This window comes from Vulpes vulpes, chromosome 10 (assembly GCF_048418805.1).
Source record: "Vulpes vulpes isolate BD-2025 chromosome 10, VulVul3, whole genome shotgun sequence".
In the NCBI taxonomy this organism is placed as follows: domain Eukaryota; kingdom Metazoa; phylum Chordata; class Mammalia; order Carnivora; family Canidae; genus Vulpes; species Vulpes vulpes.
This window is the reverse complement of record NC_132789.1, coordinates 5,581,149-5,603,138: the sequence shown is the minus strand read 5'-3', so window position 1 is coordinate 5,603,138 and position 21,990 is coordinate 5,581,149. Positions and strand designations below refer to the sequence as shown.

Sequence of the window (21,990 nt, the reverse complement as noted above, 5' to 3'; positions counted from 1 at the left end):
ATGACACGACAACGTAAAATGGGCCGGTGAACTCTGAGGAGCCTGAGGAGAAAGGGCCCGATAGCATCCCCCATTTGCTCCCTACATGGCCCAGCACATAGCAGTGCACAGTAAGTGTTAAGTGAGTGACTGAATGTGCATACAGATGAAAGGCAAGGAAGGACAAGGGTGGCTGGCCTCCGACCTGGCTCTTCAGCCTTAAGAAAAACACTTCTGTCACTTCTTTGGGTCTCAAATTCCCCCATTTTGTATAAAATGGGGATATCTGAAAACCCCTGCTGTTCGGAAATCAAACAAGGTGAAAGTCATGGATGAAAACACTGGTGAAAATCAAGAGAACGGTGGAGCTAAGTGCACAGATCTGCAAGAGTGAGTCAGGGAACAGCACGGGGAACAGATACCACACCGGGAGGGGGACAGAGGCCATGGCTGCACCAATGTTGGCACTCATAGAAGTGGGGCCCCTCGCTGAGGACAGGTGACCTCAGGATGCCCCTGACCCCAGCACAGCCTTACCCCTACCCCACCCCCAAGCCAGCTGGCCACATTCATACCTGGACCACTGCATTCCCCTCTGGGCACCTCGTTCCCAGAGGCGTGTAAGGCTGGAAGGAAGCGAGAGAAGGATTAGAAGCAAGGTGGCAAAAGCAACAGGCAGGAGAGAAGAGGTGGCCGTGGGGGGGGGGGGGGGTGCAGCAGGGGGACCTGGGGCCTGGCAGGCAGCAGGAGGACCCGCAGTGGTCCTCATCTTGGAGTGCCCACAGGTGGCCTGCAGCAGCCTTGCCCAACAATTGGGTAGTGTAGGGTGAGGAGCCAGTCCCGCCCACTCCTGGGATAGTATCCTTGGACAAGTCACTAGCCTTCTCTGGATCTGAGTCCCCAGGACTCTAAGGGTGGGAGTGCTGACCCCAGAGGTGGGCAGGGCTGCAGGAGTGGCCTTTGGAGCCCTGGACTCCATCCCACTGCTCAGTGACAGAGCCAGGTGGGCAGGGGCTGCCATGGCCCTGGGCGAAGGCTTCCTGCAGCCTCCGCTGCCCCCATTGGCCCCTGCCTCCGCCACTGCTCACCTCCCTTCAGGGTCTACCACTCCCAAAAATCATCATTGGAACAACAGGGCTTCTTCTATGGGTGCTAAGCTGTGCAGAGCCTTTCATGCTCATGACTCATTTAATCCTCAGCAACCCCGAAGAACAAGGACAAGCGGCATCTCATTTGCAGAGCAAGAAACTGAGGCATAGAGGGGCCGAGTCACGTGCCCCAGGCCATACTGCACGGGGGCAGGAGAGGGCTGACCCTGTGTCCCGTGTCTCTAACCACAGAATTCCTACCCCTGAGTGAGGACTTGTGATGCCACTTCTTTGTTCTCACTTAACAGACATCAAGGTGTTGGGGCCAGTGTGGACACCCCTTGGACAAGTGGCTTAACTCCCAGAATCTCAGTTTGCTCATCCACAAAATGGGAGGTTATTACTAGGCCCTCTCCCTTACTGAGAGACTTGTCCCATGAGGAGTTCTCAAGTGCAAGCATGCGCCTGAGGCAGGGGCTGTGAAGACGCAGATGGGGGGGGGGGGGGGCGCGGGCTCACCCTCTCCCGAAGTGCTGCCTCATCAGAAGATTCAGGAGGGGCCTGAGGATCTGCACTTCTGACTAGTTTGAACCCTAGTCCCCAAGCAAGTCAACTGTATGACCATGGGTGACCACTCTGTGCCTCAGTTTCCTCAACTGTAAACAGAGTGACAAGAGAACCTACTCCACTGGGTCACTGTGATGGTTCATGAGATGAACTCAAGGCTGCCCCTCTGATTAGGCTGGGGAGACCATGATCATTGCTGAGACACTGAACAGAGAATGAATCCTCTCTCCCTGGATGGTTCATCTCTGCCTAGATGCAACAAAGGCACTTGCTGCCAGTTCCCTGGAGGGGTCTGTCATGTTGCTGGGGCTGGCTAGGCTTTCTAGAAGGTTCCATTAGGGGTGACCTCAGGCCCTAGCCCAGAACCTCCCTGACCGACCCCCCCCCCCAAACTCCATGGTCAGAAAGCACAGGGTTACATGGCAAACACAGGCTGGACTGTCCGACTCCAAGTCTACCAGTTACATGATACCCTGTGAAAGCGATTCTCCTCTCCCTGGTCCTCAGTTTCAAAGCTCATCCATGAGATGGGAGTATCACCCTGTTCCTTTGTGCGGGATTTTCCTACCCTGCTGCACAGGATCCACTCAGAGCCATCAGGTGGTCACAGAGCCTCAGCTGCACCAGACCAGCCCTCCCATCACCCCAGCACAGAATGACCCTCCTTTATCCCCTGCTGCAGTATGAGAACCCTACAAGTGACGGGGAGTTCACTACCACACAGCTCTCTTACTGGGCAGTGTCTGTTCTAGTCTTAATGCTGAGCCAAAGTCTGGCTTCCTTCTACTTTCCCACCAGGGCTGCATCCTGTCCACAGAGCAGCTGGGAGGATATTTAAAGAGTGGGATTGGGTTTCTGTTTCCTTCTCTTTTTTCTGGTTATAAACCCAGGACCAAGAAAATGAAGGCAGAGGGATTTGCAGCCCTCCATCAGACACTGGCCAGGCCTGTCACCAACTTGGACAAGACAGACCCAGAGCAGAAAGGGGCCAGACTCTGTCCCCAGACCCATCCCCAACTTGAGACAACAGCAACCACATGGCCCAATTCTCTGTTTTCAACCAGGAAGTAGGGTCCAGGTCAGTGAATGCCCTGGGGGCTGGCAGAGCTTGAATGTATTTGTAGGCCTGGCTTGAGGAGCCAGGAGGTGACTCCCACCTTCCTATACCATGTTGGCAGAAGCTTGGGAGTTTGAATGCAGAGGCAGGCAGATAGAAGGAATAGGAAGGCACTCGAGGCAGCGGCAGGAAGAAGGAAGATTCTGTTCACTAGGAACATGAGGGCCCAACTTGGGCAGTTCTGGGCAGAAAGACAAGTAAGACACAGACATGCTGCTAAGCAGGGGTTGGGGTCTTTAGGGACATCATGCCATGTGGGGCAGGTACAGACCCATGTAATCCAAAATGGGGTACTTGGGAGTAACACCATCACCACCATCATCACTACTACCACCATCATCACCATCATCACCACCACCATCATCACCATCATCACCATCATCAATCACCACCACCACTGCCATCATCACTACCATCACAATCATCACCGCCACCACCACCACCATCATCATACCACCACCACATTCATCACCATCACCACCAATCACTATCATCACTGCCACCATCACCATCATTACCATCATCATCACCACCACCATCACTACCATCACCATTACTACCACCACCATCATCACCATCACCACCACCACCACCAAATTCATCACCACCATCACCAATCACTATTATCACCACCACCAACACCATCATTCACTACTATCATCACTACCAACACCATCATCATACCACCACCGCCACCACCACATTCATCACCATCACCACCAATCACTACTATCATCACTGTCACCATCACCATCATTACCACCACCACCATCACTACCATCACCATTACTACCAGCACCACCACCATCATCACCAGTATCATCATCACCATCACCACCACCCTTATCATCACCGTTACCATTATCACTACCATTGTCACCACCATCGCCATGTTCTCCCTCCAAGACAGTCTAGGCCTCGTCTCAGAAGGACCCAGACACTTCTGGGACAGGTCAGTTCCTGCCCCTCACCTTCTGCCTCCTCTGCCATTTCCTCCTCATTCCCGCTCGCACCCGACGCCTCCATCTCCTCGTCCTCCACCACAGGTGGGAAGGCAGCCTCCTCACTGGCAGCAGCTGGGGCTTTCTTCTTCTTCCTCCGTGCATTCCTCTCCTTCTCCTAGGGCACAGGGACAGTGACAGTCAGATCCTGGGCCTGGGCTGTCAGCCCGGGGACTCCCTGTGCCCGAGGACGCCATAGTGCAACAGACAGCAATCCCAGATGCGTGGCCATGAGGCAACCCTACCCCTACCCCCCACCCACCCAGCAGTGGCCAAGCATGCCAGTAGTTGTTTTTACTGAGGGCTTTATTCTTCCACCAAGTCCCAGATACATGTATAGCGCAACCTGGCCTCCCGGCTGCCCTGACATCCTGCTGGGACCAGTGAGGAAGGGCTGCCTCTGCCTAAAGGGCCCCTGTGATCACTCCAGTCCCTCTGATTACCACAGCCAGAGCATACGCCTTGGAGGATACCCTGCCAGGCAGAGTCACTAGGTGTGGAGCACACTAATGAGTCAACCTTCCCTGCATGTCATCTCTGCCCCTCACCAAGCCCCGGGAGACAGGGCTGGCTTGGGAATTTCATCGACTCACTATGTTGGTCTTTATATGGCACCTCCTATGTACCAGGACTGCATCAAGGCTGAGGACACACAATGAAGGAGGTAGACAGGTCCCTGCCCACAAAGGTCTTCCAGTCAGGGAGACCAACAAATAACACGTCACTTAAGAAAAAGAGACTCAGAGGTGGGGACGTGAGCAAGATGGGATGGGGGAGGCTTCTTGGAGGAGGTGACATGTGAGCTGAGTCTGAGCACTGAGAGAGCTAGCCAAACAAAGCCCTAGACGATGGCCGTCCAGGTGGAGGGAACTGCAAGCACGAACCCCTGAGGTGGGGCTCAACTCAGTGTGTTCAGGGTAAAGAAAAGAGGCTCTCACTGCAGGGCCTTTCACATCCCTCCACACAGGACCCCGGTTCCCGGAAGCCCGGCCCCCTCACTCATGGAGCCAGATGCCCACCCCCCAGATTGGGGACAAACAAGCTTCTCACTCCTCACTAGCAGCTCCTGCCTTTGCACCTCACTGGGTGGGGCACTTTGGAGGGCGTTTCTTTACCTCCCATGCTGAGCCAGGCAGAGGTTCAGAGCACATCTGCCGGCTGGCTGGCTGGCTGAATGGGTGGCTTCTGGGGCTTAAACACAGTTAACAGAGTTGGTATACAGGTGGCAGCAGAGTGCTAGGGTCTCAGGGTGACCAGGGACTCCCACAGGCGGTAGACTGGTTCCTAAGAGGGGACGACTGCCCCCAATACAGCTGGTGTGACAGGAGGGTCCCAGCCTGAGCCCCGTGGGGTCTCCAAGGAAGGAAGCAGAACCCACGACAACCCCAGACATGCCAGCAGTCTCAGTGAAGCCCCTCAGACTGGGCGAAACATCATTCCCCCAGAATCCATGTCCACCCAAACCTCAGAACATGACCTTATTCAGAAATAAGCTCTTTGCAGATGTAATTAGTTGAGATGTGGTCATACTGGATTAGGGTGGGCCCTGAGTCTGATGACTGGGGTCCTTGTAAGAAGAGAAGAATTTGGCCACAGAGGCACACGGGGAGCCATGTGTCTATAAGCCAAAGACCATCCAGCATGACCGGCCACCCTCAGAAGCTAAAGGAGCAAAGCAGGCTTCTCCCGGGAGCCTCCAGAGGGAGCAGGGCCCTATAGACACCTCCATTTCAGATTTTTGCCTCCAGAATTGTGACAGAGTAACTTTGTATTGTTTTAAGTCACCTCTAGTTTATGGTACTATTATAGGAAACAGGAAACAAATGTACCTCCCTTCTACCAATTCCCCAGCCCCCTGTGGAAGGCCACCTTACCCCAAACATGATAGGGTCCACTCTTGGAGCAAATGCCCTGTCTCCTCCAGGCACCAGGAGCTGGGCTGGGAATAGGCCTCAGGAGGGGTGCCAAAGCCCCAACCTCAGCCTGGGGGTGGGATCAATTCCTGTCCTACCACCTTCCTGAGCAAATGGGGGTCCTCTGAGTTTAGGAGCTCTGAACACGGGGAGAAAAAGGCAAACATCTGTTTGCCCATTAGTCACGGTTTCCGTCACCACCAGGCCAGGGCCAGAGCCCCACCCTGCTGAATGTCCCCTGGCCACTGCAGGAACACTCAGCTCCGCCATCCACCCACCTCCAGGGGTTGGCCCAGCCCTGCCCCAAACCCCAAGCTTCTCCCAGAGGCCCGGCTGGAGCTCATGGAGGCGCGAGAAAGTTGTGTGGCATGTGGGTTCTGTGGGTGAGGCTGAGGGATCCCCTTCTTCCCCAATCTATTTTTAGCAGACAGGGACTCACTCCTGTGCTCAGGCTGGGTGAGGCAGGCGATCAGGAGCCTGGCAGGGAACAGGAGCTCCTGGGGGCCTGGCCAGGATGTGCATCTTCCTGGGGACTCAAGTCCAGGAGGGTTGGCCAGAACCTACAGTCCAGGACACATCAGGCCAAGTGGCACAAGTATGAGAAGTCACAGTTTCCATCAGCACAAGGCCACACTGAAAGGCTACTAGGATTTACTGAGTGTCTGAGGAATTACACCAAATCCTTCCACATGTGGCCCCGTACCTCCAAACCAGGAGGTGTGTGCAGAACAGGAGATGCTAGCAAAACCAGTATAATTATATCTGCTGTTGACTGAGTACCTACTATGTGCCTAGCATTTTCCTGGATTGAGTCGATGGATCTGCACAGCTGCTCTGCAGGCAAGCCAGAGTAAGCTGCTCCCTGCTTCAAACTCTCCGGGGGCTCCCTGAAATCCTGTGTATAAGACCCCAAGTCCTCCCCACTCCATAATATAGCCCTGCATATTCTAGACCTGGACCCCACTCACCTCTTCAAAATACTCGTCCACCCCTACCCTCCTTGGTCATCCTGCTAGAAACACACTGGCCTCCTTGTGCAAACATGTGCATAGTGCCCCAACCACAGGGCCTTTGCATGGGCTATTCCTCTGCCTGGATAACCTTCTCCTACTAGATACTAGTATAACTCACCTCAATCAGGGCTTTGCTCAGACATCACCTCCTCAGAGAGGTCTTCCTTACTACCGTGTCAAAATCAGCTAATCCTCATACCCCTCCATCAATCACTCTCTACTATATCCCTCACCTTATCACCTTCAGACCACAATCAGAAATTATTTGTATGTTAATCTATCTCTTGAAATAGAATCAGTTCCTTCTTAAGAGCTAGTAATCTTTGTTCTCTGCTATATTCCTAGGATCCCTGAAATAGGGCCTGGCATCTCCAAACAGGTGGTCTGTAACTATTTTAGATGAACTGAACTTGACAAAGACACCGGCTCAGAGAGGCAAAGACACCTTCCTGAGATCACACAGCTCCTGAGTCAAGTAGCCCAGATTTGAACGCAGGTCAGGTTTAAGCACTCTGTTGCCTGGACAAGGTCCCTCTGCAGGCCTATGCAGCCTCAGACGGAGGAGACAACAGAGGAAAACAAGGCAAGGCAGGGCCTGGGCTGAGACAGAAAAACATGGAAGCTGAGCCCCAGGGCCTGGATTTGCAGATGGGAGGAAAGGGTAACCTTCGGCCATAACAAGGGGGAGGGAAACCTCGGAGAAGTCACTACTGCCAAATGTTACATAACTGGGCCACGCTCCGCCTGCCCACCCGATCCTGCTTCCTGCTGACGTCGCCCTGTGGCCATATTCAGGCCAGGCTTGGCGTAAAGCAGGAGGGGACACCCGCTGACCCTCTGCTTCCCCTGCTCCTTCCTGCACTGGACAAGAGTGACATGTCTTTCTGAGCTCCAGACAGGGCCTGGCCAGCGGCCAGAGGTGGCTGCTGTTGATTCAGGACTAGTAGGGACCTAGCTTCCTCCTGGGGCCTTGGAGAGTGCCGGGGAGGGGCAGCAGGCGGAGGTCATGGAGTTCAGCAGCATCTTGTGAGGGCTGCTTACATACTCCAGTGACAGGGAACTCATCCCTGCAGCATGGGTGGCCACTGGCAGGATGGATGGACCCAGGCAGAGCCCAACTTCCCGCAATGGGTCCCTGGAACTGCTCACGGTGATTCCTCTGTGATTCCTTCAAGGTCAGCTGGGAACGAGAACCAGCTGCATGCACCCAAATTGCCTTTTCTCAACAATAAGTGGTCAGCAAGATTCACCCATCTGTAGGCCTCAGGACATGGTTTGCTGGCCCCCATCTTCTGGCCTGATGTACTAGGTCCACGGCTCACCCAGTATGACTCTGCTTTGCTGGGTCCTGTGTGAGCCATGGCTAGTGGAGGACGGGTCCACGAAGGGACGCGCCTACAGACCCGGGGTCGAACCCCCTCTGTGGTCTCCTGGCCTCATCACCCTGTAGTGGTCCACCCATCAGTACTCAGGATCAGACAACGAGGAGGGCAGCCTTCTCCGTCAGTGTCAGCTTTACTTCTCTCAGACCAGTACAACCCACTTTGAGCCTAGTCCCGGCAGATGGCTTCCCGCTGTCCCCTAAAGGAATGCCCAGCAGAAAAACCCCATGCGCACTGCTTCCCTGGCACCCAGTGGGTGCTCAAGAAAGGCTCACTGACTGCACAGTGAGGATGATGTCCCACACACCCTGAGCACTGGCCCAGGGCCAGGCACTGCCCCTCACATAGGACTCCTCTGCTCCTCACAACCCTAAGGGTGGGTCCTGGTCTTCCCTTCCCTCTACAGGGAACACTGAGGCACAGAGGGGGGCGCCGTGTGCCTGCAGGCACCACCCAGCTGCTGACACTGCTAGGGTGTGGGCCCTCTAGCCCAGAGCCCTGCTTTACACCATTCTGCTAGGCTATCTATTCAGATGAAAGACACTGACTGGGTCAATCAATCAATCAGCTGACCAATCACTCACTCAGCCAGTTCAAGAGTAGCTGCTCTCCATATACAACCAAGCACCCAGGGAGACACGAGATCTAGCCACTGGGTGTCTGGTGGCCATGATACCATCACAGCTGTGGCTCTCACCTGTGGGGCACTCAGAACGTGCCAGGCCCTGTTCTAAGCCCTTACATCCATCCACTCAGATGAGTGCCATAAAAACCCTCTGAGGTGGGCACTAGTATTGTCCCCACTGTATAGTTGGGAAAACTGAGCACAGAGAGAATAAGTTGCTTGCCAAGGTCACACAGCTACTAAGTGGCAAGATCTGGATTAGAATCCGGGTCTTCTAGGCCAGAGTCCCTGCAATGGCTGCTCCTGCACACCCCATTTGAGAGAGTGCCTCCCACACCCCTAAGAAAAAAAGGGGATCAGTGGCTTTAAAATAAAATACTACCACTACTACTACCACCACCAGTGGTAGCAGTCAGGGCAGCCACCCCTCACAGAATGCTCCCCTCTGGCAGACACTTGGGTCCTCAGAAGTGGTGACTCATTCAATCCTCAGCAGAATTCTTGGGGGTAAGGGTCGTTATGCCCCCACTTTACAAAGGACGAAACTAAGGCTCGCTGGGACAAAGCTGTCACCTGAGGTCACACAGGTGCCAAGTCATCAAGCTGGGACTTGGCCCCACTCTTACCCCTGAACCCACACTCAGGTTCTGGGGTCCCTGGGGGCATAGCAGGACCGTGCCATGAGGGAGTCTGGGAGAGGAGGCCTATACCCCCAACAGCCTGAGCCATGGCTGGGCTGGTGTCCATGTTGGCTGGGAGGAGCAGGGGCTAGGGGGAGGAGGAGGGGAAGGGCAAGAAGACCACCTCTTGTCAGGACTGCCCCCCCCCACCCCCCACAGTTAATCTCTAGCTGCGACACACATAGGCTGCTCCCCTTGGGCTCAGCCATCCTCCTGCTCTAAGGGATTTCAACAGGTGTTAAAGACAAGTGCTCTGCGCGCCCTCAGGCTTTCATAAGACTTCCACCCTGTGGAAACCGGAGTCCTAGAAAATCCAGGAAAAAGTAGAGCTCCTGGTGTACCAGGAAGCACTGCCAGAAGCTCAAGGAGCACTAAGACCAGCTGAGCAGCAGGCAGGGAAGGTGAGGGTGGTCTGGCTTTACCAAATATGATGGGCAACAGGGAGTAGACAAGAGCCCAACTGGAGATGAGGTTCGGCCTCAGCGCTGCCCACAGGGGCATGACACAGTCTCCGCTGGCCTTGAGCAGCCAGCAGCTGCTTACATACTCAATCCGGTAAGATTCCCACCCAGGGCAGCCGAGGAGGGTGCCCTTAAACTCTGTGCGGCACTCAAGCACAGTTCAAGTGGGGTGATTCTATGCCCGGCCTGCCTGCCATGCCAGGTGACCTCAGTAGTCTGTGCATCTCAGCAGGCTGCATGGGAGCAGCAGTTCAGGGCCGTCTCGTCCCAGGACAGGCTGCCTGTACTTTATACGCAGCAACAGGCAGCCTGATGGAGGGGAGGGGGCAGCAGGCAAGGGGGGCCTGAGGAGGAGAGCTGCAGACCCCCTTCTTATACCTTCACATATATAAGGAAATACGTAGCCTGGTGATCCAGAACACGGGTCCCTAGGTCATACAGGTGTGGTTGACCCAAGTCTGTTGTTTATGAGCCTTGCTGAGCCTCAGTTTCCCCATATCTGAAATAGTGACCATGCAGGCATGTTGTAAATGTGTCCAAAGGGGCAGGAGTCAGGGAGGGAGGAAGAGAGGGGGTGGGGAAAGAGAGAAAGAAAGACAGAGAGGAGGAAGGGAAGAGGCTGCCCCCGACCCGGCCCTCCCTTCACAGTATTGGCTGTGGAGGAAGCAGTCTCTCCATAGAGACCATTTACATGCTCAGCAAGGCCAGCCCGCCCTTCTCATGCTCCTGGCCTCCCCCGGCCTTCCCTCGAGGCCAGAGGGCTGCGGGAGGGCCGGGGGAGGCCAGGGCTGGGCCCACTGCTCCCTGACCTGTCCCTCCTGCCTACTGAGGCGGCCCTAAGACTATGAGGTCAAACAGGATGGGAGAGACACTTGCTTGGGGTTCATCTGCCTCTGGGCCTTCGTTCTAAGGCACTGACTGCCACGATCCTTGATGAGGCGGTGTCTGGCCCACGGTGCTCCTTCCCCACACACCCAGAGGTGTGGAACCCAGGAGAGCAAGGGAGCGGAGGCAGGGAAGCAGAAGGATGGGCCTGGCACACAGGGTCGGCCCAGTGCCCAGGAGGGGATGTGCAGAACACAACAATCCCTGCAGCCAGTCCAGGGTACCCCCAATCCCGAGGTGCTGGTGAATACCTGCTCCCGACCCAGGGCACACAGGGTGCAGCCTCCCAAGAGACCCCAGGAGGCAGGGCAGAGTGCTCACCATCTTCAGCTTGTGCTGCTGCAGGATCTCATCCAGATTCTGTCTCTTCTTGTAGTTGAAGTAGAAGTTCTTACACTGAGACACCGTCTTGGAGCCCACCATCCGAGCGATGGCCGACCAGTTCCGGCCGTGTTCCAGAAGACCTGTGGCAGAGGGCGGCAGGTGAGGGACGGCAGGAGGCCTGTGCCCACAGCCTGCAGCCCGGACTGAGGCTCTGCACGTGGTTCCAAGACTCTGGAAGCAGACCAGTGGAGGTGGGGGGGCGCCAGAGAGATGGGTATGGTGACCTGGCTACCCCCATCCCCCACCCAGGCTACCTGGGCAGGGCCCAGGCTCCAGGAACGGAGAAGAGAGGGGCAAGGGGCTGTTCGCCCTGGGTGCACCCCTCCCGAGACCACCATCGAGGATTCTGGTGGCTAGGAGCTGAGATCTGGGCACAGACCCCGCCCAGGCTCCCACCTCCCCTGCCTCCCCTGGCTGTCGTGACCTAGCACTGACACTCCCTCACAGCTGCAGATGAGGCCTCAGGCCTCGGGAGACAGTGTTGTTTTCCGGCCGCACCAGGCCAAGGCCAGAGGAAAGGAAGGAACGTGTGAGCAGGGGAGGGAGGGTGGGGTCCAAGCGAGTGTGAGCTGGAGCCAGGAGTCTCTTCACCCAGGTTAACTGGGGCACCTTTGGGCCTGGGGCCCACCATGGGCTTGAGGCCCACAAGGCTGGTTCAAGGGTCTGGGAGTAGAACGGTCCCCCAAAAACTGGCCCCCCCATGTCTGTGAGCTTTCACAGCCTCACAGACTCCTGATATGGGGAGAAATCCCCAAGAATCAACACTCCATCCCAAACCCACCCAGGTCAGAGAAAGTTCTCCCCAGCCCCACAAACTCGGGCCAGGGCCATACTCACCCCCACTCCATACCCTATTCTGGTTTCAATGCTGTAAATACCAGTCTCAGCAAAAAACACAGCCTCCTGCTCACAGAAGCCGCACATGGGACACCTGGCCCCAAGTCTCAATCCACCTGCCCACAGAGCTCCTGGCACACACAGGCACGCCACACGCAGCAGCATCTCTTTATACATCGGCAGCATGCCCTGTGCGGCCAGGTCAGCCTGAGCAAGTAGGCTGGCCACTTCCCGGTGGCTGCCCAAGAGACAGAAGGCAGACTCCAGATCTCCAAGGGCTGTGGGGCAGGACTGGGCCCCCAAGGGCAGCAGGTGGGAAGCCTGAGTCACACTGGAATACAGCAGCCTCTAAGCCCCAGAGCTAGACTTTTAATGGCTAACGAAAGATTTCCCATAATGAAGTTTGAGGCCATTTTCCTTGAATCAAATCAAGCTGTAAACAGGGAGGCTACGACAGGAATTTTGTAGGGGTACAGGAGCTGGAGGGGCCAACAATCTGCGTGTTTGCACTTTCTGTGCCTCGTTTGTCCGTCCATCCATCCATCCATCTGAACATGTGCCAATAGCTCACTACACACACAGCTCTCATGAAAATAAAACTGCAACAAGAAACGACAAGACGCCACATCACACGGCCGAGTGACCTGGAGTTTGCAGAGCCCTTCAGAGACGTGATTCCCTCTCACCCCCGCTGCCGAGGCCGTGACTGTCCCCATCCCCAGATGGGAGAAGGAGCCAGAGCCACTCTTGAGCTTCTGGGGACAAGCCAAGGGCAAAGGGGGAATGAGGACCCAGGTTTTCTGCTCTCCTGCCTCTGGACACTGTGGGGTGAGGTGGTGCCAGCCCGACAGGCCACCTGCTCCCCTGCGGAGGCTATGGGCCACGTGGCTCCACAGCGGGCTCCTCAGGGTTCCTCAAGGACAGGCTTGGAGGGAGGGCTGGGGCATGGGATCAAGTGTCACCCAGCCCCCTGACCTTTCCCTCAGCCTGCGCCAGCAGCAGCTGCCACTTCCACAGAACCTGGCGGAGGACGACGGGACGCGAGTTTATTTATATTTCCCCAGCCGGGGCCAAGAGAGCCCAGGCAAACACGTCGGGCCAGAACCCTGGGCGGGAGAGGGCGGGTCTCCCATCTGGGCCTGCTGGAGTGGCGGAAGGGGGGGTGGTGCAGGGGTTAGCCGGACCCCAGAGAGGTTGGCATTTCCAAACTCAACACATCAATAAGGAGGTGGTTTGGAGGCTGGCCGGGGATTTAGGGTCCTAATTAACTCCACTTGTGGCAGCAGCGACAGCAGGAGGTGAGGGTGACAGGGTCACCCAGCCCTTCCCTAAAGCGAGTGGTGGCTCAAAAGGGAGTACTGTTCGAGGCTGTCCAGAAGCCCTGGCCTGGAAAGTGCTGTGTAGAGTCAGCCACCCACTCCGTCCCAGCCACCCACTTGGGTCTTGGTTCCCTAGCGGCTTTGTGAGACGCTGGGGTGAGTGCCCTCATACAACTGCCTGGGACCCCCTCTGGTTCCTGCTCCCAGGCTGAGGATGCTGGGCACAGCCTCACTGAGCCTTGCAGACCACCCACACTAGACCTGGCTGAAAGCCCCCCAACACCCATCCACCTGAAAAGCGAGAGGGCGCCTTTGAGCATGCACCAACCAAGACCCCCAGGGCTTGCCCCAATCAAATGGAGGTCCTGCCCTCCCACCCTAAAAGCCCCTGCCTGACAGCCAAAGAGGCAGGGGGAAGGGGGCCCCAGGCAAAGGATGGGGATGGGGTCCCACGGGTGCAGAACTCCCAAGTCCCGGGCCTGGTGGCCACAGCCAGGTCCCTGTCACCAGCTCCCAAAGCAACCCCAAGCCCCTCCTGGGGCCTCACTCACATCCTCTCATCTGCGTCTCCCCCTCGGCCAAGTTTTCCGGAAACATACGGCTTGGAGGATGCTCCAGGGAGTGGAGCTGGGAGCAGTGGGCTGGGAGGCGGGAGGCTGGGCGGCCCCGATGCCGATGCCGGCTCTGCGAGGCTTGTGGCTGGAGCAGGCTGTGGCTGGCGTCTGCTCCGGCTCAGCTCTGCCTCACATCCTTCTGTCCAACGGCGGCAGCAGCGGCAGTGGCGGCGGGAGGGAGGGAGGGAGGGAGGGAGGGAGGGGGAGGGGGGAAGGAGGGCGGGCAGGCGGGCGGAGGCTGGCTCAGAGAAGGGCGGGGAAGCAGCTCCGCACCGCCCGCCCCTGGTGGCCCAGGGCTCCTACCACCCGCTTCCCGGCGCTGCCAGTCCTGACATCGTCCTCCCCACTCCCCCGCAGCTGCGGGCGTGCGAGGTGCCCTTCGCCGATGGGGGCGGGCGGCGGAACTTGTCAGTTGTGTGCTCGTGCCCCGTGCCAGGCGTCACCAGGGTGCACGGCGTCCAAGGCTCCTCCAGGCACAAGTGCGCCCTGAACAGGCGCTCAGCAAGGGGTGCCGGCTGGGAGCCCCCAGTGCCCGGACACCCTGCTGGGCGGAACCCAGAGAGCCAAGCCTGACGGGGCAGCGGTGTCCTGAGCCGGCTCGCCGCGCCTGGGCTGGATCTCCCCGCTGCCTGACCCAGCGAGAGACGCGTTGTCAGGGCTGAATGTGACCTCCAGACGGAGGCTCGCGGGAGCGGGCGGGCGGGGGAGCGTGGCAGAAGCCCAGGTTCAGAAGGGGCGGGCCAACTTGGCACTGGCTTCCTCCTCCCTCTCTCCCCATCCGTGGCGGTGGCGGCGTCAGCAGCAGTGGTAAGAACAGATGAGGGTTCAGAAAAACAGAGCTTCTCCACCCCAGCAGACGGGGAGCAAACAGCTTCTTCCGCTGTCATTCCCCTGCGCCAGTTCCACCCGCAGTCTGCCCCCAACCCGGCCCGATGCTGCCACGGCTGGCCAGGCTCTCTGTGGGACACTCTGGACGTCTGGGACCGCAGGAAGGGGGCCATGCGGTCTCCTTCTAGCACCCGCTGGTCTGTGGGTGGGCAGGCCTGGCTTCACATTCCAGGAAGAAGCTCAGGATTTGAGGAGCCTCTTTCCGAGTGCAAATGAGACCTCCAACCACTGAGGGCTGGGGGAAGGGCTTCAAGATCCCAGATGGTTCTCTGCTGCCTGAGGGTCTCTGGACCAAGGCAGCCTCTTTCCACTCTGTGTAAGGCACCCCTGACAACCTGAGCAGCCTGGCCCCATATAAACACCTGCTAGAAAGGTCATAAGCAGCTCCTGGGAGTTTGAAAGTTAACGGGGTTGAACTTTGGAGCCGGATCCAGGTCATGACCGATTTCTCCAACTCCAGGGTCACTGACCTGCTTGTCCCTTTAGCCCTCAGCTTTTATGCCCTGCCCATAGGAACCCAAGGAACGACGGACATCCCTGACGCACCTCTGCACCCAGCCCTCATCCTGGGATCCCAACCATGTCAAAGATCTAGGACTTTCTGCTTAGTTCCGCAGTCCATACCCTGCAGAGAAGTCCAAGTGAGCTTTTATGAACGCCAATCCCACAGTGTCTCTCCTCTACTTAAAATCTTCCAACGACAAACCATGCCTCTCTGAATAAAACCCAAAGGCTCCTGTGTGGTACGTGAGGCCCTGCAGAAGCAGCCCCACCCCCATGGCCAGCCTGCTTCCTACTTCTCCCCTTCCTCACCCACTCCAGCCACCTTTTATGGCTTTTATGGGACCTTTTATATGCCCAGCCCTTGAGTGTGACCCAGGACATCTGCACCAGCTATTCTCTCTACCTGCATGCCTTTTTCACAAACCTGACTCTGTCCTCCTTCAGCTCAAGTGATACCTCCTCAGAGAAGCCTTCCCTGACCAGCTTCTCTGAAGCCATCCCCCTAGACACCCTGCCATCATGAGGCTTTATAACCTCCAGGGAACTATCGCTCCCAGAAATTAGCTCCTTTGCTCCACTGCTCACTGACTGTCATGTCTCTGCACCCACAACTGCTAGGCATGCAGAAGGCACTTGGCAAATGAACAAAGTTCCAGACTCCCCAAGGGTCTGGGTCTGGGGGCCATCTCTCTGAGGCTCCTGAGAAGGAGCTCCTGAGAGGAGGGGGCTGACTGTTTATCCCAGCAGGGTCCCCTGGACCCTCACCAGATGAGGCTGGAGACAATGCCCACCTCTCACAGCCAGGGGCATGCCCATAAGCATTCTGTGCCTGTGCCCAGATGGCAGATTCTCCCAATGTCCCCTGCGGTCTGGATTCCCCGACCTCACTTCTAATTTCTAAGGAAAAGAGTTTCATTCTGAAGAGTCAGGAGGCAGGAACTAGGAAGTGAAATTGACCAAGACAGGAAGTCAAGCCAGGAGGTCTGAGTCACATACTTGGAGCTCCAAATGAGACAAAGGAGCAGTGGGTAGCTGCAGGGGTGGCAGCAGGAGGGGCACCTCAACACTGTGTCCTGGGGGCTCAGTGTGGCCACCAACTGCTCTGGACACCATCGAGGGAAGCTTCCCATCCACTGTGCAGGGGCCTGTGACAAATTGTCCTTATGGGAGCAGTGACTCAGGCTTCTCTCCCTGCCCCATCCTTCTCAAGGTCCCTGCCACAGGCAGCACTCCCGAGGGTCTGTGAACCCGCTCCAACAGCCAAGCCCCAGCCCACCACTGGTGAGTTCAGACACACAGGGCAGGGAGGGCCCTGGCAGCACCCATGGGCACACTACCATCCATCGGGGTCCCAGGGATCCCACAGCTGCTCTCTCTGGAAACCAGCACCCCCTTCCAGGAAATGCAGTGGCTCCCCCACCCCAGCCAGCCCCTTCCTACCCTGAGGCTTTCTGTTCCCTCCATGAAGAGCACAGGTGGCCTGCAAGAGAGACACATCCCTGCCCCTCCTGCCAGCTCCCATTTTCCAAAAGAAACTCCAGTTTGCAAAACAAAATTTTCTGCCCAAAGTACTGTCGAAGGAGAGGGGAAAAAAACCCAGCAGGCTCAGTGCTACATCCTGGCACTTCCTTCTCTCAGAAACCCCAAGCCCTGGGTGGGTTAGACACGGAAGCAGCCATTCAACTGGCAACTCTATTGGGCACAGGCTCTGTGTCAGAGCTTCCAAAACTCTGGCTAGTCTTGAAATCCCGTCAGGATCCTGGCGAGACAACTTCGTGCCTGAACTTTGACTTACCTGCCTTTTTCTTTCCATTTATGCTCTTAAAAATACGCCCCAGTTTCAGCAATTACAGCCACACACATCATCGACAGGATGTCTAATAGCAACCTCTTCTTTCAACACACAATGCAGCAGACACGATGAAAAGAAGTCACCTGTGGGTGACCTAATGTGGCCTTGCCTACCACTCCGGGAAAATGCCATGTTACATGTTCAGCATCAAGTCTTTCAACAGAGCACAGGAGAGAGCACGCTCCTGGGGCCGAGCAGCTCTGCATCATTTGTTGCATGCATGCTGGCTCATCCACTCAGCCCTCTGGGCCTCGATTTTCTCATCTGCAAAGCAGAAGTCATGGACGGCCACATATGTGGAGCGCTGGCCTGGTACGGTAATTCACGCAAAGTGCTCAAACCAGGGAACACTTACTACGTGCAAACAGGTATCATCATTACTGTGTAAACTGCCATGTGTCTCTCTCCCTGAGGAGTTACCAGCTTGAGTGTGGACGTGCGGATTTTCCTCCTGGGAGTGAAGCGGGATGGTAGATGCCTGACCGTATTTTCAAGGGGGCTGACAAGGAGCAGCAGAGGGGTTTGGAGCCCGCCCCTAAGCCTGGTCATCTCCTCCACCCTGAGGTCATGCAGAAACCATCACATGCCAGAAGCATCCGGGTTGGGACGCAACGTGCCCAAGATGGGATCCTCCAGAGCAGTCCAAGGGTGGCAGCGGCTCCTCACCAGTGTCAGCCCTGGGGTGCCTCACCATCCCTTCTAACGTCCCTTAATGCCGCCCCCCCTCTGCGTCAGCCTCCCTTAGACACCCACGCTGAGGGGTAGCCCTGTCCCCATGTGGGCCCTCACTGGTCCTGGCATCAGAGGTGGCCCAGCACAGGGGAACCTAGCCCACTGCACCGCTCTGCCCATCACGAGCCTCAGCGGGCATATGTGCCGTAGTCCAGGTGGAGCGCACAGGCTGCTCCCTGTCTGGTCCCCGCAGTAGGGGCAGGAGGAGACTGTGATGACGGACACGTATGTGAGGAGGGCCTGCTTTTCCGAGCTCTGTGGCTGGGAGCTCACACCTCCCCTTACTGAACCTTAGACTCTTCATCCGTAAAAACTAATTAAACCAACCAGTGTGCACAACAAGCACTTTGAAGGTGCAAAGCGATTAGTGGTTTCTCCTTTACTCTCCATGAAAGAGGGGCGGGGGGTGGGGGTGGGCGTGGGCCCGGTGGGGGTTGCAGCCAGCAAGTCCTGCAGGCCTAGAGTTACTGAGAGAGAGAGAGTTCTGGGGCCTGTCTCAGCTCCACCCAGCCTGGGGGGGCTTGCCTGGGGCTCCCTGAAGCCAGCCCTGAAGCAGCCTCCACACTGAGCCAGGTCAATCTGGCATCTCTCCCCTTACCAGGCAGGCCGCTAGAGGCCAGGGGAGGGCAGGGCTGGCAGCTTGGAGCTGGGCCCGTACCTATTCCTGGTCTGGAATGGTGTGACCAGGGGCTTCCCCACCCCCTCCACAGCTGGCGTTCTGCCCACCAGAGAAGAGATGCTGGGGACCAAGAGGAGCTGCCAGCAGAGCCCCGGGCCTCCCGCACAGCTGGGTCAAGACTCTGAGCCAGGCCAGGCTGACCTTTCCCAGGGGAACGAGAGCCTCACATCCCAGCCCAGCGCCTGGCCTGCCCCTCCTGCCCAGCATGGCGCTGAGCCTGAGGGCAGGCGGCCAGCTCCCTGGAGCTGCCTGGTTCCTGGGGAGGCTGCTTCCTGTACATGCTCAGTGCCTACTTGGTATGAGCCCTAGGGCAGGCAGCCCTGCCTGACTCCCTGCACACAAGAAAATGAGGTGCCCATCTGCCCACCCAGAACCCTGCAGCTGCTATGTCTGTCCCCTGCTTCACCCTCTCCCCAGGTTCTGGCCCTCCTCATGCTCTTAGAGTCAGACCCAAACTCCATCCTACAGCTGGTAAGGCCAGGACCCTAAAAGCCTTTCCATCTCTTGACTCTCTCGCCCTCACTCCCCGTTTCTACATCTTCTTACTTGACCACAGTCCCCCTGCCACAAGGCCTTTGCATGTGCTGTTCTTGCTGCTGGGATGCTCTTCCCTCCCTCATTATTTGAAATTTTTAAAGATTTTACTTATGTATTTAAAGAGAGAAAGAGTATAAGCACGTACACATAAGCAGGGGAGGGGGAGGGAGAGAGAGAAACTCAAGCAGACTCTCTGCTGGCAGGGAGCTCAACATGGGACTCAATCCCATGACCCTGAGATCATGAGCTGAGCAGAAATCAAGAGTTGGACACTTAACCAACTTGAGCCACCTAGGTGCCCCTCATTATCTGATAGTAGCCAAGGCTAACTCATTCAAACTTCACACCAGCCCCATTCCCACTCTGTAACTAGAATACCTGAGTTCGAATCCACCAACTGACAGCTGTGTGACCCAGGACAGCTCATTTAACCTCTCTAAGCCTTGGTTTCCAAATCTGAATAAAGGAACTAATAATGGAGCATCTGCCTCATGAGGTTGGTAGGGATGATGCGACCTGAGGAACACCCAGTATGGTTACTGATTATCTGTGCTCTGGGTGCCAGCCCCGGGCCTCTGCCTCGGGGGGGTGGGGTGGGGGGTGGGGGGGACCATCTCTGGCCTCATTGAAGCTCCTCCAAGCATCAGGTTACATGAGCTCAGCACGTCACTTACCTTCAGCCCACTTCCCCCACATGCACATAAGGAGCCAAAGCCCTGAAAGGGCAGACACTTGCTTGGGGTCACATACCCCTTTAGGGGCAGAGCCATGACTTGGACAGAGCCAAGAAAGGCTCCAGAGTTTTGGTATTGAACTGTGGGGCCTACCACTTCTGAGCGCCTACTGTATGCTGTACGTTTATGGTTCACGCCTCCCCCCTTTTATGATGCCCCTGTGGGATGGCATCCTGGCCACATGCCAGAGGAGGGTGAAACAAGGCTAAGACAGGGAAAGGCCAGGCCAGGGTCACATGGCTGAGGAACTGGTTAGTGTTATAAATGGTGATGGGGACCTCAATATGCCTGACACATGACTGACCTAAGCTCTTCTGTTGTTGTTTTGTTTTTTCCACAGAACCCCAATGGTGGCTTTACCAGATTGAACTGTGTTCCCTCCAAATTTCATGTTCATCTGCCACCTATAAAAGTAACCTTATTGAGAAAAAGACTGTTTACGGATATGAGCAAATTGAGATGAGAACACCCGGGTTAAGGTGGGTCGTTGTAAGGAGAGGGGGATTTGGACACAGACACACAGAGGGAAGACAGCCACATGAAGACAGAGGCAGAGGAGGGAGCCATGTACCCATGAGCCATGGAACACCAGGGACCACGTGGTGGTGGGTGCCCTCTCAGAGCCCCCAGAGGGAACACCGCTCTGCCCACACCTTGACTTCAGTCCTCCCACCTCCAGAGCTGGGAGAGAGCACCCTGCTGCCGTTTCTAACCCCCTGTTTGTATGTGGTTAGGGGAAGCTCCAGGAAACTCTCATGGTGGGTGATACTCTAATTCTTACTGTACTGATGAGGAAAGAGACACAGAGAGGTTGATGGACTAGCCTGAGGTCATGGAGCTAAAAGGCTTGGTTTCTCTCTGCTGCTCAACCTTCAAGGCCAGGCTGCTAGATGTCTCCTGGGGTACTTCAGTCTGGCTCATCTCTGGATACCCCCCACAAAGGGTGAAGCACTGGGTCGATGGGAGGGATGGCCAGCAGGATGAGTGCATGCCATCTGCCTGAAGCATAGCTGCTTTTTTAGTCCCTTCCTGGGTTTTCTGAGGGCTGGACAGAGCATTCCTGACCTCCCCACCTCTGCCCGTGGTGGAGAAAAGTCGCCGGGGCTACCAGCACCTGCCTCCCACCCTCCCCCCTCCCGCCGCCTGGAACACAAAGCCATTAGCAGCCACCCTGAGCAGTAATTGTCCAGATTGCTGTAATTCACGGCAGTCGAGCACGCTGGTGCTCATCGCATTATTACAAATGTCACTGAGCAGGGCCTTGGCCGTGCACAGTCCCCAGGGGGTTCTCGCACTGCCGTCTCTGTGGGCAGGACCCAGGATGAGCTCATTGCCGCTGTAAGGACCCAACCTTGAGACAGTGGGGCGCACTCCTGTCTCGGCTAGTGAGTCATCCCTGCCGACCTCCCATTCCCCAGATCTGCCCTTCCCAGAGGGAGAGGACAGCCGCCAACTTGGCCAACTCTTGGTTCCCAAGCAACAAGAAGGGAGCCAGGGATGGAGCCGCCGTGACAACAGAAGACACTCTGTGGGGGCTGAGGGGCTGAGGGAATACAGGCTGGCAGTCCTGGGGTGTGCACATGGAGCCCCTCACTGCCCAATGGGTTGGGGTGTGTGTGTGTGTGTGTGCGGGGTGGGAGTGGGGGGGTGCTGAGCAACATCGCTGCCAATGGCTGAGACACAGGGATCTCACGTGTGGTTAATAAATAATCCTATACAAATGTTCCTGGCAGCTCTGTTCATAATAGCCAAGAGGTGGAAACCACCATGACCGTTGACCAACGGATGAATGAACACATCAGGGAGATGTAGTCCATCCCCACGGTGGAACAGAGCTTGGCCATACAAAGAATGAAGCCTGCATGCTACAACACGGATGAACTTCGAAAACACAATGCTGAGTGAGAGAAGCCAGACACAGACGGGCACGTACTGCAGGATTCCATTCATGTGAAAGTCCTGAAGGCAAATCCACAGAGACGGAAAGCAGATTAGTGGCTGCCAGAGGCTGGCAGGCCTTGGGGGCTGGGTGTGACTGCTTGTGGGTACGGGGTTTCCGTCTGGGGTGATAAAACGTTCTGGAACTAGACAGAGGTGACAGTTGCACAACACTGTGAATATACTTAATGCCACTGAACTACACACTTTTAAATAGTCAAAACAGTAAATTTTATGTTATACGTATTTACCAAAGTTACG

General features: G+C 56.5%; 1 protein-coding gene across 50 annotated transcripts in view; it reads right to left on the bottom strand.

Moving 5' to 3' along the window:
* NCOR2 (nuclear receptor corepressor 2) overlaps nt 1-21,990 on the bottom strand; it is a 209,735-nt gene that overhangs the window by 42,310 nt on the left and 145,435 nt on the right. For 31 of the 50 annotated variants that reach the window (XM_072722674.1, XM_072722696.1, XM_072722679.1 and 28 more), the window contains 3 exons: nt 11,033-11,175; nt 3,723-3,870; nt 555-605 (listed from right to left, as the gene is read on the bottom strand). In XM_072722674.1, coding sequence (XP_072578775.1) covers nt 555-605; nt 3,723-3,870; nt 11,033-11,175 — 342 coding nt within the window. The remainder of the gene's footprint in view (nt 1-554; nt 606-3,722; nt 3,871-11,032; nt 11,176-21,990) is intronic. The other 19 variants (XM_072722687.1, XM_072722704.1, XM_072722715.1 and 16 more) reach the window with 1 other exon arrangement.